The sequence below is a fragment of the Nylanderia fulva genome, unplaced genomic scaffold (genome assembly GCF_048542155.1).
Source record: "Nylanderia fulva isolate GAGA-0341 unplaced genomic scaffold, ASM4854215v1 Scaffold1, whole genome shotgun sequence".
Lineage (NCBI taxonomy): Eukaryota > Metazoa > Arthropoda > Insecta > Hymenoptera > Formicidae > Nylanderia > Nylanderia fulva.
This window is the reverse complement of record NW_028189192.1, coordinates 2,918,625-2,934,426: the sequence shown is the minus strand read 5'-3', so window position 1 is coordinate 2,934,426 and position 15,802 is coordinate 2,918,625. Positions and strand designations below refer to the sequence as shown.

Genomic DNA, 15,802 nt, shown 5'->3' with positions numbered 1-15,802 from the left:
TATATATATATAGCTACCCTCTTGGCTGAGAAGGAAATTTCTCGGCCAATCAAGCCATGAATAATAGAGGCTATGACGATCAACGAATATTACGCACAATTACGCGTTGAAAAGAAACGCGATAAAGCAATTGATATAAAAATTGAGCAGAAACCGGAAATGTTTCCAAATGTTGATTCTTAATTATTATATGGAATGTATAAAAAACCGTACATATTTTTTTTAAGCGCAAATATCGCAAAAGCACATTAAAAGTTTTTAGATTATAAACAATCTTAGTGTTCTCCATTTTTATAAAACTTCGTGTTATAATTCTTGATTATATATACGTTAAGACAAAGCATTCATTAACTTTGATCTTAAGTAGAATTCACTACATTTACATTTAATTATGTTCTAATTATTGGAATGCCTAGTTTAGCTCTTCTGGTTTTATTAAATAAAACAATTTTATTCCTAAAAAGATTTATTCCAACAATATTAAATCAATTTTCATCGACGATAAAATCAATTGTGTATTCGTTTGGCAGAATAATCTCGTTAATTTCTGGCTTCCTCAGTTTATAATCGGATGTTATCGAAACTTGACCCACTCGCGAAGTTCAGCAGGAGCAGCTATATATAAATAAGTTATTTATTGTAGCTATTTCCGCGATTAATTCTCGAAATATTGATGCATTTCTCGGGAGAGAAGATTATTACGAACTGTTTGCTCTACAAGTTCAGTATTTATTCTCAATTAGAAGTAAGTCTTTATCTTTCGCTTTATTGTCGCTTTTCAAATTTAGCTTAATCTTGCACCTTTAGATGATTCTTGGATTTGTTTGCACACGATACACTGAATAGTTGCCGTCCATTTTTATTTCCTTTCTTTCTTTTTTTCTACCAATAATCCGATCGAATCAAGAGACGTGACTCTTTTAATTATTCGCGTCACGATTTCGCTGCAAGAGAGTCGAATTCAACACGTTTAGGTCTGAATTAACCAAGCACCGCAACGTGCATCAAATCTAAACTCGAGCAACAATGCCAGGATGAGATCGTTTCTCGATAATCGATCGGTTGATAAATTACGAGAGAAGATCAACCTATATCGGTGGAGTGACTCGGTATATAGGGGCATCAGAAAAGCATCGGAGCTTATCAGATGGAATCGTGCGAGGAAACACAACGATTCTTATCGCAAGCTCGCTATTAGGCGTATACGCTTATATTAGAGGCGCGGTAAGGCACGGTAATTAGAATTGCAAAATTATCGTGAGCAAAATATATTCAAGCAACGTGCAACCTTTAATACAGATGATTACTCGTTCATTTGATTTTTAGCGAAATATTTGTTCTGGAGAAAAGAAAACTTAGAGTTACTAATATATATATATAATATCGAATATAAATAACATATAATAGTAAAAAATTGTTCGTTTTATATTACGCTTAAAATCAATCTAAAATTAATAAAAATAAACTAAAACTGAAACCTTTGAGACATGCTGTATATAAGTATTATCCCAATCGATAAAAATAGAGTAGCAAAAGAAGCAAACGCTAAATACTAAACTTGTGCTAGCAATGATTGCTCTAGCGTGAAAAAATGTGCAAGAGAGTAATGCAATTTCATTGCAAAATCATCAGAGAGAGTTCTGGATTGGGTTTACTTTTGAGTGAAGGACTCGAGAATCTCGTTCGTCACGACGTATCCCATCTTGCTCATCTCCTCGACGATTTTTGGATTCTTGATCACTGCTTCGATCCATTTGTAGTAGGGCAGCTCGTTTCTCACACCGCCGTAAATCTTCGGTAGATACTCGGGCTTGACGTGCTTGTGAAGACTCTTGTAGTCACCGCCGTGGAAGAATATCCTATTTCGCATGTTGGTGTCGAGCAGCGGTTTGAAGACCGCAAAGATCGTGTCAAAAATCCACGATTGATGGATAATGTGTAACTCGTGTATATTTAAGGGAAACGCGGTCACCATCAGAGATAGCATCATAGTTGCCACCTGGAGAACGAATTATCTCATGTTGCACATCATCGCTCGGTTGTAATTACATTTGTCGCGAATGTCGCGATCGGTGCAAGAATATGATATAAAAATAAGAAGTAGTAAAAAAAAACAAAACAACGAGATACCTGAGGCGTTACAGTCCACGCGTGTGCCATAGTGATGTCCTTGAGGTCGAAGATGACGATACCGCCTAAAATCTGCGCCCTAGGCTCGAGAATACCCAGCTCGAGCACGCTGGTCGTGGCCTTGAAGAGCTCCTCGACGGGATATTTGCTCGGCTTCCAATTGCCCATTCGATAGATCAGCAGACGTCTGCCACATTGGGTCCTGTACGGCGGAACCGTGATCACGTCGTCGTCGCCTATGTGCCTCATCTGCCGCGGGTCCAGCTGCTGATGAATCTCCGGATGTTCTTCTTTGAAGTTGTAGTAATTCACTATCTATCGAAAGATCTCTTGAGAGAAATCAGTCTCCAATTTTTCCCGAACGTCGCAAAAGTACATCTTAATCGATTCTCGTTCGGTGAAATCGCGTGAATAAAACGGCAATAACGTTTATTATCGTGTATTGAGATAAGTATCCTTATGGACTCTCGATCGTTAATAATGCGTCGATGAATTTTATAGAGAGATTGGGTAATAAAATATCAAAAAAATTTAACCAAGTAATCGAGACATTAATTACCCTTAATTAATCTCGAATATTCTTGAAATAATCACGACTGTCCAGTAAGAATGAGAAACAAAAGTAATAAAGCTAAAATAACATCGCATCACAAAACCTTCTTTAAGATCACTCAATCGCGAATTTTTGCATGAGGAAACAAACGGCTTATTCATTGCTTTTAAATAACGTGAGAGCAATCGACGAATAATAGATCAACTATATATAATTATATATAGTTGATCTATTATTCGTCGATTGCTCTCACGTTATTTAAAAGCAATGAATAAGCCGTTTGTTTCCTCATGCAAAAATTCGCGATTGAGTGATCTTAAAGAAGGTTTTGTGATGCGATGTTATTTTAGCTTTATTACTTTTGTTTCTCATTCTTACTGGACAGTCGTGATTATTTCAAGAATATTCGAGATTAATTATAGTTGTTTTTTAAATTATTTTTTTAATTCGCTTTTTTATAAAAGTTATTGTATACATAATTGTTCAATAATATTAATTTATAATAATGTAATGTACATATTTGATCATCACGATAGAATTCAATTTTCAAAGCGTTGCTTTTGTATTACATAATCAGGCTCCAGATTTTATAATCTGTTTTATAATTCTATGCAATCTAATCATAATTACATCTAATTAAATTAGCATAATCAATTTCTTTAATCTTTCCTGTATTTAACATAAGTCAGCTAATTAATATTAAATAAAAAAATTTTAAATATTATTAAAAATTGTTTAGCTTTATGTTTTCACTTGCTTGATGTTTCTATTCTTATGTTATATAGTGAAGTATTATCTCACCATCTACTATACATCCCTTGTAGAAATCTATCATTAGTATCGCCAATTAATCACTTATTTTGAGTATTTTAAATACTCAAAATAAGTGATTAATTGGCGATACTAATGATAGATTTCTACAAGGGATGTATAGTAGATGGTGAGATAATACTTCACTATATAACATAAGAATAGAAACATCAAGCAAGTGAAAACATAAAGCTAAACAATTTTTAATAATATTTAAAATTTTTTTATTTAATATTAATTAGCTGACTTATGTTAAATACAGGAAAGATTAAAGAAATTGATTATGCTATAATTATATATAGTTGATCTATTATTCGTCGATTGCTCTCACGTTATTTAAAAGCAATGAATAAGCCGTTTGTTTCCTCATGCAAAAATTCGCGATTGAGTGATCTTAAAGAAGGTTTTGTGATGCGATGTTATTTTAGCTTTATTACTTTTGTTTCTCATTCTTACTGGACAGTCGTGATTATTTCAAGAATATTCGAGATTAATTAAGGGTAATTAATGTCTCGATTACTTGGTTAAATTTTTTTGATATTTCATTACCCAATCTCTCTATAAAATTGCTATAGAGTGCTGTACTAATGATCGGGTTTGATTTCTTAACCTAGTAAATCAGTTTGCCTTGACATAATTAGGCAATGGGCAGTTTATCTCGTATATTCACTATATATTAATTAGCAATAGTCATGTAGTTACAATCATTTACATTTCTTGAATTTGCATAAACACGATAGTTTGACTAACAATGATAACGAATAATAATATAGCAGTGATAAAAAATCATAGCAAATTATCATTGTAGAATGTTAAATCATTCGATAATGAATTTGTTAATATCGAGTTATATAAAGTATTAAATTAAATATAAGAATAACAAATTAAAAAAAGGAAACATAATACATTTTTTCTAAAATTTGAAAATTTTTAATTAAATTACTCTTAGTTAGATTAAGAAGTAAACAAACTTGTAGATAGGAATTATATATTGCTGTGATTGGCTTATTGCTGCGTAAGGCTTATGAAATTGAGCTCCTTTGACGGTTCAGATGATAAATAAGTATTTATTTGCGACGCAAATTATTCCGATGAGACTTAATTTGATAAAATTATACGCAGTTTGAATTTTGATCTACGTACGAGTTTTTACAGATTAGATAATTTGTAAAGCACATTGACCTTATCAGGTCAATTGATGATTTGCAGTGAAAAAGAAACAATATTTCTGATTAATTTGTTACAGTTCTCCAGTAACCTATTACTTCATAAATATCTAGCAAATATATATCTCCATAAAAGAGACAAGAAAAATTATGTCTTATCATAAACGTATTAAAAATATTATCCAATAAATTGTTAATATATAAATATAAATCTAAATCATAAGGAAGGCGTAAAGAGCCATACGTGTTAATATATAATTTTAAGCAAAATAAAATTATATTATTTTATTATTATTTTTATTTTATATGTATTATTTTATAATTTAATATAGTTGTTTTTTAAATTATTTTTTTAATTCGCTTTTTTATAAAAGTTATTGTATACATAATTGTTCAATAATATTAATTTATAATAATGTAATGTACATATTTGATCATCACGATAGAATTCAATTTTCAAAGCGTTGCTTTTGTATTACATAATCAGGCTCCAGATTTTATAATCTGTTTTATAATTCTATGCAATCTAATCATAATTACATCTAATTAAATTAGCATAATCAATTTCTTTAATCTTTCCTGTATTTAACATAAGTCAGCTAATTAATATTAAATAAAAAAATTTTAAATATTATTAAAAATTGTTTAGCTTTATGTTTTCACTTGCTTGATATTTCTATTCTTATGTTATATAGTGAAGTATTATCTCACCATCTACTATACATCCCTTGTAGAAATCTATCATTAGTATCGCCAATTAATCACTTATTTTGAGTATTTAAAATACTGATATAGAGTAATTTAAGTACTCAAAATGAGTGATTAAGTACTCGAAATAAGTGATAAATTGGCGTTACTAGTGATAAATTTCTATAAGGGATGACAAAAAAACGTGCCGATGCTAGCATGAATTTGACAATGGAACTACTTTTCCTCTTTGATCGATTTAACCGAACTATCCGTTCACTTTTCTATCACACGACCTTCATCTCGTTGACTATTCATTATAAATGTCACTGTCAGTATCTCCATTATACAACTCACCAGTCTGTGCGCTCTTTTTAGATTAAAATGCCTGGCACGGAGAAATCTGATGAGAAAATCGTCATCCATCCTATGCGGCAGACACTCGCCTCTTTCTGCCAAAGAATGTATACATCACAAATTGGACACGAAACAATAGAAGTATTCTGTCGGGTTTTTCTATCTTAAATAATTGCAAGACTCTGTAAATGTTCATCTTTCAAATCCGCCAAATTCAAGAGAGCGAAATTTATTTTAATTGAGAGATGTCTCAAGAAACATTCTCTCTAAAATTCTATTATAATAATAAAACTACATTTAGGAAAGAGAGATGTGAAATATATATTTAAAAAAATTTTATGTCTTTATTAGCAAATCAAAATTTTGGAAATTGCAGCAATTTAGAGCCGTGTGGAAAATCTCGATACTTTCATCATTTGTAACATTGCGCAAGCTAGAATTTCATAAATACTAGTTAATGTAAGACATTTTTATTATAATATAAATAAATGAAATTCAATAGTGTAGAAAATGTTAAAAATAATTTCAATTTGGGGCAAGCATTAGAACATTAATCATTCAGAAATATGACTTTTATATCAAGATGACTCTACATTCTCTTCTCTCGACACAGCACATTCAAAACCATATTTCCTCTTGAACAATCTCAGATTAATATTGAAACTTGACTTACCGTAGATCATGTCGCGTAATTCCTGCAGTGTCTGACACTTGACCTCTTCGGTCTCCCCGAGCACTCTTCTAGCATATTCCATGACTTCCGGTGGCACATATTCCAGATCCAGATTGATCTGCTCGTCGTCCCGTAGCAGCAGATCATCCTTGAGTTCCGGCATTTCGTCGGCACCCTCGCGAAACTCTAGATCCTCCTTGACATCGGCCTCTTGCTTGCCTAGGCTCTCCTGATCCCTCGAATCTCTTTCGAGCTTCTCGTCCTGATCCTGTTGCTTCGTCTCGGATTCGACGCCGTTGCTGGCCCTTTTGCTGTCCTGCGGCATGATAACACACGGACCGACCAGTTCGGTCTATTTCATCCGAGATTTTTTTCACAGAATCGGCGCGTCTCTCGATCGAGACACAGAGCGCGTTCAGAGCGAAATCACACGCGCATTCAAACACACTGCCACTCACGCAGCTATCGGCTGGACTTGTCTACCACTTTTGCTAGATAACCTCCTTCTACTCAATACTCATACACACAATTATGCACACGAGTGATATGTGGATATGTATTTGCTTGCGCGCGACTGGCACACGTGATGATAACCGAAAAGCTTGTCCGATTGCAACAGAATTTTTATTTTTTAAACCAATATATATCAGCTGCGAGAATAACAATTCCTTGATGTTCTTGATGGTTATTTACGTATAACCATTCAATTAATGACACTGCAAATTCTTCAGGAACTTATATATAGTGATCTAAGGCGTACTTTCAGACCTGGAGAGGAATAAGGTAAAGTTCAAAATGAAGCTCATCAATAATATTGACAATGAGAACTGTTGTAAACAAGAAGGAATTAACACATCTCGAGAGTTTTATTACTAACACGTATCATACGACTGATAAATGTGAGTTTGAAAATATTTTGAATTTTAAATACAATTCACACGTTCGATGAATTGTGCATGCAGCATGAAGAACGCGTTTTAGTTAATTTTAGCAAACAGATAAAAGTTGAGATATCGTAATGCCACTGGAATATATTATTACATGTTGTGACGTTGATAAAATATTTTTATTATTGCAACGTTACTTATCAAGTTTATTAATTACTGTTATAATCAACTCCAAATAAAATTTAATTAATATACGTGTAGACGTTCTTTAAAATAATATTTGTCCGATAGATTTGTATCTCAAAATGTATATCATGAGATAGAACTCCTTTTTAATTGACAATATGATATGAGATGATAACTCGTATGCAAAACGATACGATAACTCATATGTTCTTTCACGAAGGTTTCGCTACATTGTGCGCGACGGCTATGCCCCGTCAGCTTTTACAATGCCAACATCCGGTTTATTTGCCGTACTGTTGCACTAATATATACTTGCATTTCGGTCGGTAATTTTCCCAGATTGTGAAATACGTTTATGCGTACGATCGAAATTTATATTTCCAGGCCGCGTTTTTTTCTAATATATTACTTCGAAAAGTGATGTAATTTACATTTCTCGCACACGTTTACAAAAAAAGAACCTATATATTGTGCAACGAACGAGTCTAATTTGCTATCCAAGGCAAGCAAATAGATATTTGCTGTATCTCAGCGTGACGTTTTATTCCTTCTGTGATTCTCTTTCATAGAGACGCACAATACAACAGGCTATTTATATAACATTTTAAGTGTAAGATTATATAGCCCGGCGACACACACACAGGATTCGATCATATCTTCTTCGCACTTCGCGCTTTAATGAAGCAAAGACGACCCGATCTCTCTTCCTGCTGAATCGAATGAATGGACGGTACATATAATTACCATATAAACACACGAAATATCACATGCATATATGCACACGCAAAAGAAAGAGATTCAAAAAATTTGCGCGCGGAAGTGCACGTTATTGGAGCTATACGTATATTATCGAAACACTCTCGGGGAGGCTGTCGCGATCTATGTCAATGGAGAACGACCGGTTCGGAGAGAGATACGTTTATGGATTTAACTTTTCCTTCGCAGAGAGAACCGGAGGAAACACAGAGTGCGTGGTGAAGGGTGCAGATGCAATTTTCCGCGAGTATATACGACACTGTTCGCGGCGATGACGCAACTGGCGCACGGTTCACCAAGGTGGTACGCGGCTGGTTCTCTCCTCTTACTTTATGCTTCACCGTCGAAAACCTTTGCGCGAATGTGCGAGGTAGTTGGACGTCCCGTACGGTTATTAGTGCGTCTTCTCGCGTGTTCGCGAGGCCGAGCGTAGGTTGTCATTCACCTTACATCGTCTTATTACATTGTTACGGCGTGAGATTATGGTTTCATTATGCGAGTAATTAGAGAAGAGAAGCGAAAAAAATATTTCTCTAACTGACTAACATTTTTTTCCTTCTTTCAAGCCAACTTTCATTACAACGTTTCTTTTTTCGCTCGATTCTTCTCACGTTACAGCTCGGGTAGTAGAATTTTGTTGAATCATGTAAAACATTATTTACCTCTTACGTCGCACTCGACAAATCGATGAGTCGAGTGTGATTCATCTGATGGTTGGATACTTTTGTAAATGTCGAGTGCGCGCTTCTCTCAATGGAAATTAATAAAGAATAAAAGGATTGGAACAAAGAATGCAAAAAAATAGATTGACGTGTAAAAATACATTATTTTACATTAATTGAAGAAGAAAGCTTCGTTTGACGTTTCAGTGTTTTTCATTTGCTGATACTTGAGGTTCATTGGGATTGAATTTAAACTATAATCTCTTCTCAAGGTCTCTCTACTCACGCGATGCTCTTCAGAAGCTACGACGCGAGTTTTCATAGTCACTCTTCTAGAATCTATGAAGCAAGATTATTGAAAGTATATAACATATAATATTTCGCGAGCATGTGTGCGTATATATATGTGTATGCATGAAAACTTCTAAGGTATTTCTAAGAAGTTATTTTAGCGCGCTCATTATTTATGAGATGTACGTAGACGTAGATGGTTACTTACATGATGACATCATACTATCACTTATACATACTTGGCACACACAATAAAATATAATATACATGTATGTGCACGATACTAAAGTGAATAATAGAACGAAGCTAGTCACAAATCATCAACGGGAAAAATTCAGCAGACACTATCGCAAAAAAGATAACGAAGCATGATGTTTAGAATAATAAGTGTGTTGTGAATCATTATAGTTTAACATAACGAAACAGAGAGATACAGATAGAGAGAAAAGGAGGAAAAAATATGAGAAGCAGTTAAAGTCGTTTTTTTCCGCGGACAAAAAGGAAGGACGCAATTATTGACCTAAATATAGATTGCATCTGGGGAACTATAGAGGCGAAGTATTGCGAAATGTGTCATGGTCATCCTGTTGCACATCCACAGTCCGACGCTTTCACTAACGACTGCGTGTCACGGTACGGTAACACCGACATGCACTCGCGCACTCACGCACTCACGCATTCACTCACGCACGTCGTTGACATCTGCTCAAGAACGCGGGGACAAAGATCCCATTCTCCGGATCAATAGATCAACTGTCGCGCGATTATCGACGGAGGAGAATTCAGTGCGTAAAATAAAGAGCAGATTTATAAATATAAATTCGAGAAGTCTCCTCGAGAACGATCACGTGATTGAAAGTATATTATCCGCAGATAATTCGTGACCCGGTACTCTATCTAAATCGTAGGGAAAATCCATACGCGGATCTCTATAAGTGCGAATATCCGTACGTCTCTCGAATTTACGTAGATGTGTGTCATTATACGTGATGGAGCATGAGAATTCATGTCTAGCCCGTCGACATGTAACGATGCCTATGTGATGTAATCTAATCGTAAGTACATGTTATTAGAGTATGCTTTCTCTCTCGTCGTTTTTGATGATTATTACATCATAAGTATGTCGGCGCAATGATAATAATAAGGATAATTTCCTCTCGTATCTAGATTGCAGATATACGAAAGGTCTATTTATCGTGATTTTTCGAAATCGTTTGATTTCGCTGTCGTCGCGTTTATATTGTATACACTTCGCACGCGAAACGTCACAGGATGCACATTATAATAGTCCAAAAGTGAAACCGTAATAACGTTGCAACATGATCTAATTGTGAGAAATATTGCATCAACGGATACATATCATCTTTTCGTGTTCTAGAAAGTCTGTTTTCATTACTTTCGTTTACGAGCGCATCAATTTTCTTTAATTAGTTCTTGGAATAACATACATAAAAAAGAACATAAATGCAACTTAGCTATGTTGTTATAACATATTATATTACATTAATTAATTTTTATTAGTATCTTGGAACATTTTTTCCCCAGATCTTCTTCAAAGATATACCCGATCGTGATAAAACTGTATGCAGCTAAGAAAATATACAACAGAAATTTCTAGGGTGTTCCATATATGATTTACAGAATACTTTGTTTGTTCTATAAAATAATTCACAATAAACTATGAAACATCGTGGGAAAATTTTGTTGCTAACTTTAAGATTTTGTTAATAGGTTTCGACAAAAAAAATTGTTTGTAATATTTCTCGTGGATTATCCTGTATCGGTTCTCACGTTTGTGGGAAAGACTGAGATCTCTTAGGGTTGGTCTTTGAAAGCATGATAAATCGCTTTGTGAATGAGTTCTTCTTTTTTGCGAATCACGCTAACTCATCCGTGACGTAACAAGTGCTTTTACATCAATCTTCATCTTCTGTGAGGTAATAATAAAAAAAAAAAAAATAGAAAATTTGTTCTTCTTTTTTGTCTCTAATCGCGAAAACTTGTTTGAAAATACGTATATGTATGTGTATAAGATTACGTCGATTTACAACGCCTGTCGATATGCAACTGTATACAGTTTCGTGTAATGAAGACTACATGACACAGTTTACAAGGGGTCTTCCGCGGAAGTTATTCTTCGAAGTGCAAATTTCCGACTTTCTACTTGTCAACTGATCCTTTTATCATTAAAAGTATATCAAAACTTTCTAATTATATCTTAAAATTATCGTATAACTGACGTTGACATTGCTCATACCTTGCAAAGCCTAGCGGACTAAACTACTAGTCTTTTCACCGTATACAATAAAACAACCCTCATCCTGAGATGAGAATCATTATTAGAAAGTTGGGTTCCTAAAAATATAACAGTATACATTCTGTGTGTATATATCCAGTATGTGCTTAGATAAAATCGACTAATCGCCAGTTAAAAATCTTTTATTTTTTCCTTCTTGGAAAATTCTATTTTATTCTGTTTATTTTAAATTAAGAGTTAACTATATGTGCATAATCGGTTTAATATATTTTATGTTCATGTAAATTAAATATTGATTTCATTCGATTTATGTATATGTGCAAATTGTTACTTAAAATGTGCATAAATCGCGTAAATACGCAGTGTAGAATCATCTCTTTGTTTGTTTCTCTGCTTTATTTCCGAGGTGAAACTTTTATTAATTCTTGTCGATCGTGAAATTCATAACGAAGTTTTAATTCGTACCAAACAAATATTATCGTATATCCTTTCTGTTAAATATGGGCGTTTATTTGCAAGAACTATAGTAACAAAGTAATTAATTACTCTAGCTTTGTTAATTAATTAATTAATGAACGCTTATATATGCCGATAATTAATTGATTAATAACGAATGACAAATAATAGTGGGCGCAGCCTTGACAATTATAAACATGCTTTTACGCAGGTAATAAATTTCTGATTCACGCTGATTCTTTCTTTCATCAATGATGCTTTTCATCACTTCTCGCGATGACGTTAAGGATAAAGTACAACGAAAAAAAGATTGTAAACAGTTTTAAAAGCACAATCGCATTATGACCTTCAAGACATTCAAGAAATTCTTTTATTTTTTCTTCACACGCGCATTAAATTAGGTAAGATTTAAGACGTGATAAATAATACACAAACATTTACTACATACATATGTATGCTTAGACTATTCTATAAACTTTGTACATATTTAATTTTCAATTATGATACAACTGACAATACACGAATCGTAAATGCTCATCATTTTGCAATTGCAAACATCGATATTTCGCGACCTCGTGCGTCGCATATCTCGTATAAAATTTCATGCTAATATTTCTATTTATAAACAGAAAATGCGCGCGCAAAGTAAAAAAACTTCTTCGAAGAAAAACCGGACAATTTCTATCATTCGTCAAAGTATAATAAAATCGCGCTTTTAATGAATACTTAATGAAGAGCGAGAATGAATATCTCTCCGCGGAGAGAGATACCTATTAGCAATTGCAATTCACACTGATCAAATCAAGGGCCCGCAGGTCATTTTTCTGTTCGACCCGCGGAAATCATTTGAGGGACGACTCACCGGAAACAGGAAGCTCGCGCGCAGGAACTCACGTCTGCGGATCACTCTCGCTTTCGTTTCCGATCCTTACCGGACAGCGATCCTGCGGGCACTGATCGGTGAATTGGCCATAAGCAGCTCTGCTCGAGTACTTACTTACTTTACTACTATCCGACCTCTTCCGCATTTGCGATTCCGGCGGCGAGAAAGTTGCACGACCGCCGCGGCACAAGTCGCCTTTCCATCGAGAACCGATGGAAGGGTCGTCGTTTACGCTGCTCGCTCGTGAACTCCGCTCGAGACCCGGCTATAGTTTTCCTGGAGGGTCTAGATTTATCTCGCGTCATCGCGCCGCGGATCCTGATTTGCGATACCGTTGTTCTACGCGGTCGCTTAATTAGATTAGAGGCTCGCTGCGTCATCCACTTTGATATCAAATATTCATCATTTCGCATGTACATGCATGCATTCTCGAGGTCTTCCGTTAGAAGCGAGTGCATACAGAGTGTCTGACGTAAAGTGCCACACCGAAAATCTACAGCTAGATCTCGTTATTTGGAGACGATTTTTCCGCGGCAAAAATATTCAGGCATTCATAATTTTTGAGTTATATTTTTTTGCAAACTAAGCCTTGTGGAAATAAAATATTAACAAAATCATATTCTTCAATTAATTTCAAGTAGAGTTTATACTTTAATAAAATTTTAATTTAAGGTGTAGAGATACGTGACGGCAAGAATTGGGAACATGCAAAAAATGATGGCCTCCCTCGACATTTTTACTGCAGAAAAATCGTCTCCACATAACGAGATCTACTTGTATATTTTCAGTGTGACAGACACCCTGTATATATGGAAGAAAGAAAAGAGGCCAACGCGAATCAAAGAGAAAATTATTCATCCTCTCGTATACAAATCAGATTGACAAAGATATAAATGACGTACAGTTTTATTATTAAATTATTATTAAATTGAGATTTGTAATTGCGCGTTAAATGGCTACTGCGAGGTTAAAGAAAAGTAAAAATAATCGATAACCCGTCTGCAGTTTTGATCCATATAATTAATGTGCAACAGATATGGAGCGATAAGTTTCGCGGCTAGGCGATTTCATTGTGAACCGAGGCTATCTCATTAATTTTCGTTTTAATTAATGTACGTGTGTGCATACAAGGGTGTAATGCAATCAGTAAATGAGATATAAATTCACGATGCAGCGCGATTTTCGTAATTCAAATTAATTAATGCATATCCGGCTTATCGATACGTGTTCGAGTTATTTGATTTTACGGAAATTATTTTAAGAAATTAATAATTAGCGGAATACAACGTGATTAAATAGTACGGGTAGCATGTACTTATAATGATGGTATTTGTTTCATGTTGAGCTGCGGATTTCTGATAATTCCATTCCGTTGATTTGATGGGAATACTTGACACAATATTATTGTAGTGAAAAAAGCGAAATAAATAAACGTTAAATTCTCTCCAAGCATTTTTTTCATTCAAAGAAGAAAAAAGATTACTATCGGACTTGTCGTATTGTTAGTCCGCTGAACTGAGTCGGATAAAAAAATAATTAAATGTCATTCGGCGACGGCATTACGCTGGATTGCTTTGTGCAGTCGTACTTTTCATCGAGTGGGTGAAAATGCGAAAGGGAAGATTACGACGCTCGCTGCCTGCCATTATTTTAATAGGGAGAAAAAATACGTGATTGAATCTGTTGGGGCCACACATTTTGACTTACGGCATTGCTTGATAATAAAATGCATCGTCACGTTCACGCATTCGCCACACGTTACATAGACAATTTTTATTTGGCACTTCGTAAAAATCACGAATCATTTTGTTACGCACCATATACCAGATCACTCAGGATGTTCATTAATAAACTACGTCGCAAAGTGACAACACGTTTTTAATAACAAAGCGATTGTAAAAGTATGCAAAAAATGCAAACATTTTCTCTGCTATAGTTAAAACATGCTTCTTTTTCCCACCTTAAGCATTATATTTTTTATCACACAATAATGTTATTCGGAATTAATAATTAATCAGTAAACACACATCGTACATTTTACTCGAAAATTATTATTTATTGTGCAATTTTGTTATATAAATTTCTAGAGAACAATGACAGAGTATGTAATAACAAAAGAGTTATACTTTTTTTTATAATAGAATACCGAGAAGAAGACTTTTCTCGCAAATTATTATTGTTTCCGTGAATGCTTATAATACATCATAAATTAGAGAACAAAAAAGTTATAAATTTTTATAAATTTTTTTATACTAGATAAATTTACATAGAATACCTATAAAATTACAAAACAAATGGATTAACTGTATCGTGAGAGATAATCTTGATCAAGCATGAAGAGAAATCAATTATCAAAGATAAACAAAAACTGTATCAAAGTCAACGGCTTTACATACGTTTAATTGAACAAACTCGTATTTAGTGACGTAATTTTTTTCTATAATTATGTAGACGAAAAAATATTTAAAAGCTAATTATATATGTATATCATATTCCAAATAGATATTATTTCGTTGGCGAGAATCACAAAATGCATTCATAATGATCGAGTTGTAATTATGAATCGGCTGTATTTTCGATCGCAAGGGAAAATTGGTTGTTTTTACCTCTTTTGAATTTCACAATAAAATTCCAGTAATACCATCTAACAAGATATGATCTTGTTTTATTCCCGGTTATACATGCTTATTTTCCATTGTTCCGAGCTAGAAAGTCTCGCAACAACGGCGCTTCGAGAATGAAATCTCTTATTACAAGAATTGCTGTATTATACGAGAGGATTATGAAGGAGAGACGCACGGAATTAAGAGATGCGGAGGACTCGCGAAATTATACCTGTCACGCGGACGTGTATGCTTACTACCTGCGGGTTAGCTTAATGAGGGAGTTTCGTAACTCGCGGAGAACACAACATTGAAAAGATTCACAAAGATAGAGCACTATCAGAGAGACGGATATATCTTTAAATAAAGAAATATAAATTAAAATAAAGAGACCAAGAGAGAAGGAGAAAAAGATCGATGCAAATTTTTGTCCTTGTCAGAAATG

The 15,802-nt window shown here is 34.2% G+C and overlaps 2 protein-coding genes across 5 annotated transcripts in view; one reads left to right on the top strand and one right to left on the bottom strand.

Annotated features, from left to right (window-relative positions):
* Positions 1–1,252: 1,252 nt before the first annotated feature.
* LOC114928373 (alpha-tocopherol transfer protein) lies at positions 1,253–8,624 on the bottom strand. Of its 2 annotated transcripts, XM_029299517.2 has the most exons (5): positions 8,194–8,624; positions 6,377–7,144; positions 5,704–5,798; positions 2,131–2,445; positions 1,253–1,999 (listed from the first exon to the last, which is right to left on the bottom strand). In XM_029299517.2, exons 2-5 carry the CDS (start codon positions 6,699–6,701, stop codon positions 1,652–1,654), a joined length of 1,083 nt encoding a protein of 360 aa, XP_029155350.1. In that variant the 5' UTR covers positions 6,702–7,144; positions 8,194–8,624; the 3' UTR covers positions 1,253–1,651. The 2 variants fall into 2 exon arrangements, with proteins under 2 accessions (XP_029155350.1, XP_029155348.1); XM_029299515.2 differs by having other exon boundaries at positions 6,377–8,624.
* Positions 8,625–9,718: 1,094 nt separating this feature from the next.
* Positions 9,719–15,802, top strand: part of LOC114928374 (alpha-tocopherol transfer protein-like) — a 26,380-nt gene continuing 20,296 nt past the window's right edge. The window contains exons 1-2 of one of the 3 annotated variants that reach the window (XM_029299519.2): positions 9,816–9,943; positions 10,032–10,213. Coding sequence is in view for 1 of the 3 variants with exons in the window: in XM_029299518.2 (XP_029155351.1) it covers positions 9,734–9,791 (58 nt within the window). In the remaining 2 variants the exon portion in view is untranslated. Of the gene's footprint in view, positions 9,792–9,815; positions 10,214–15,802 lie in introns of those variants that run through there. The other 2 variants (XM_029299518.2, XM_029299523.2) reach the window with 2 other exon arrangements.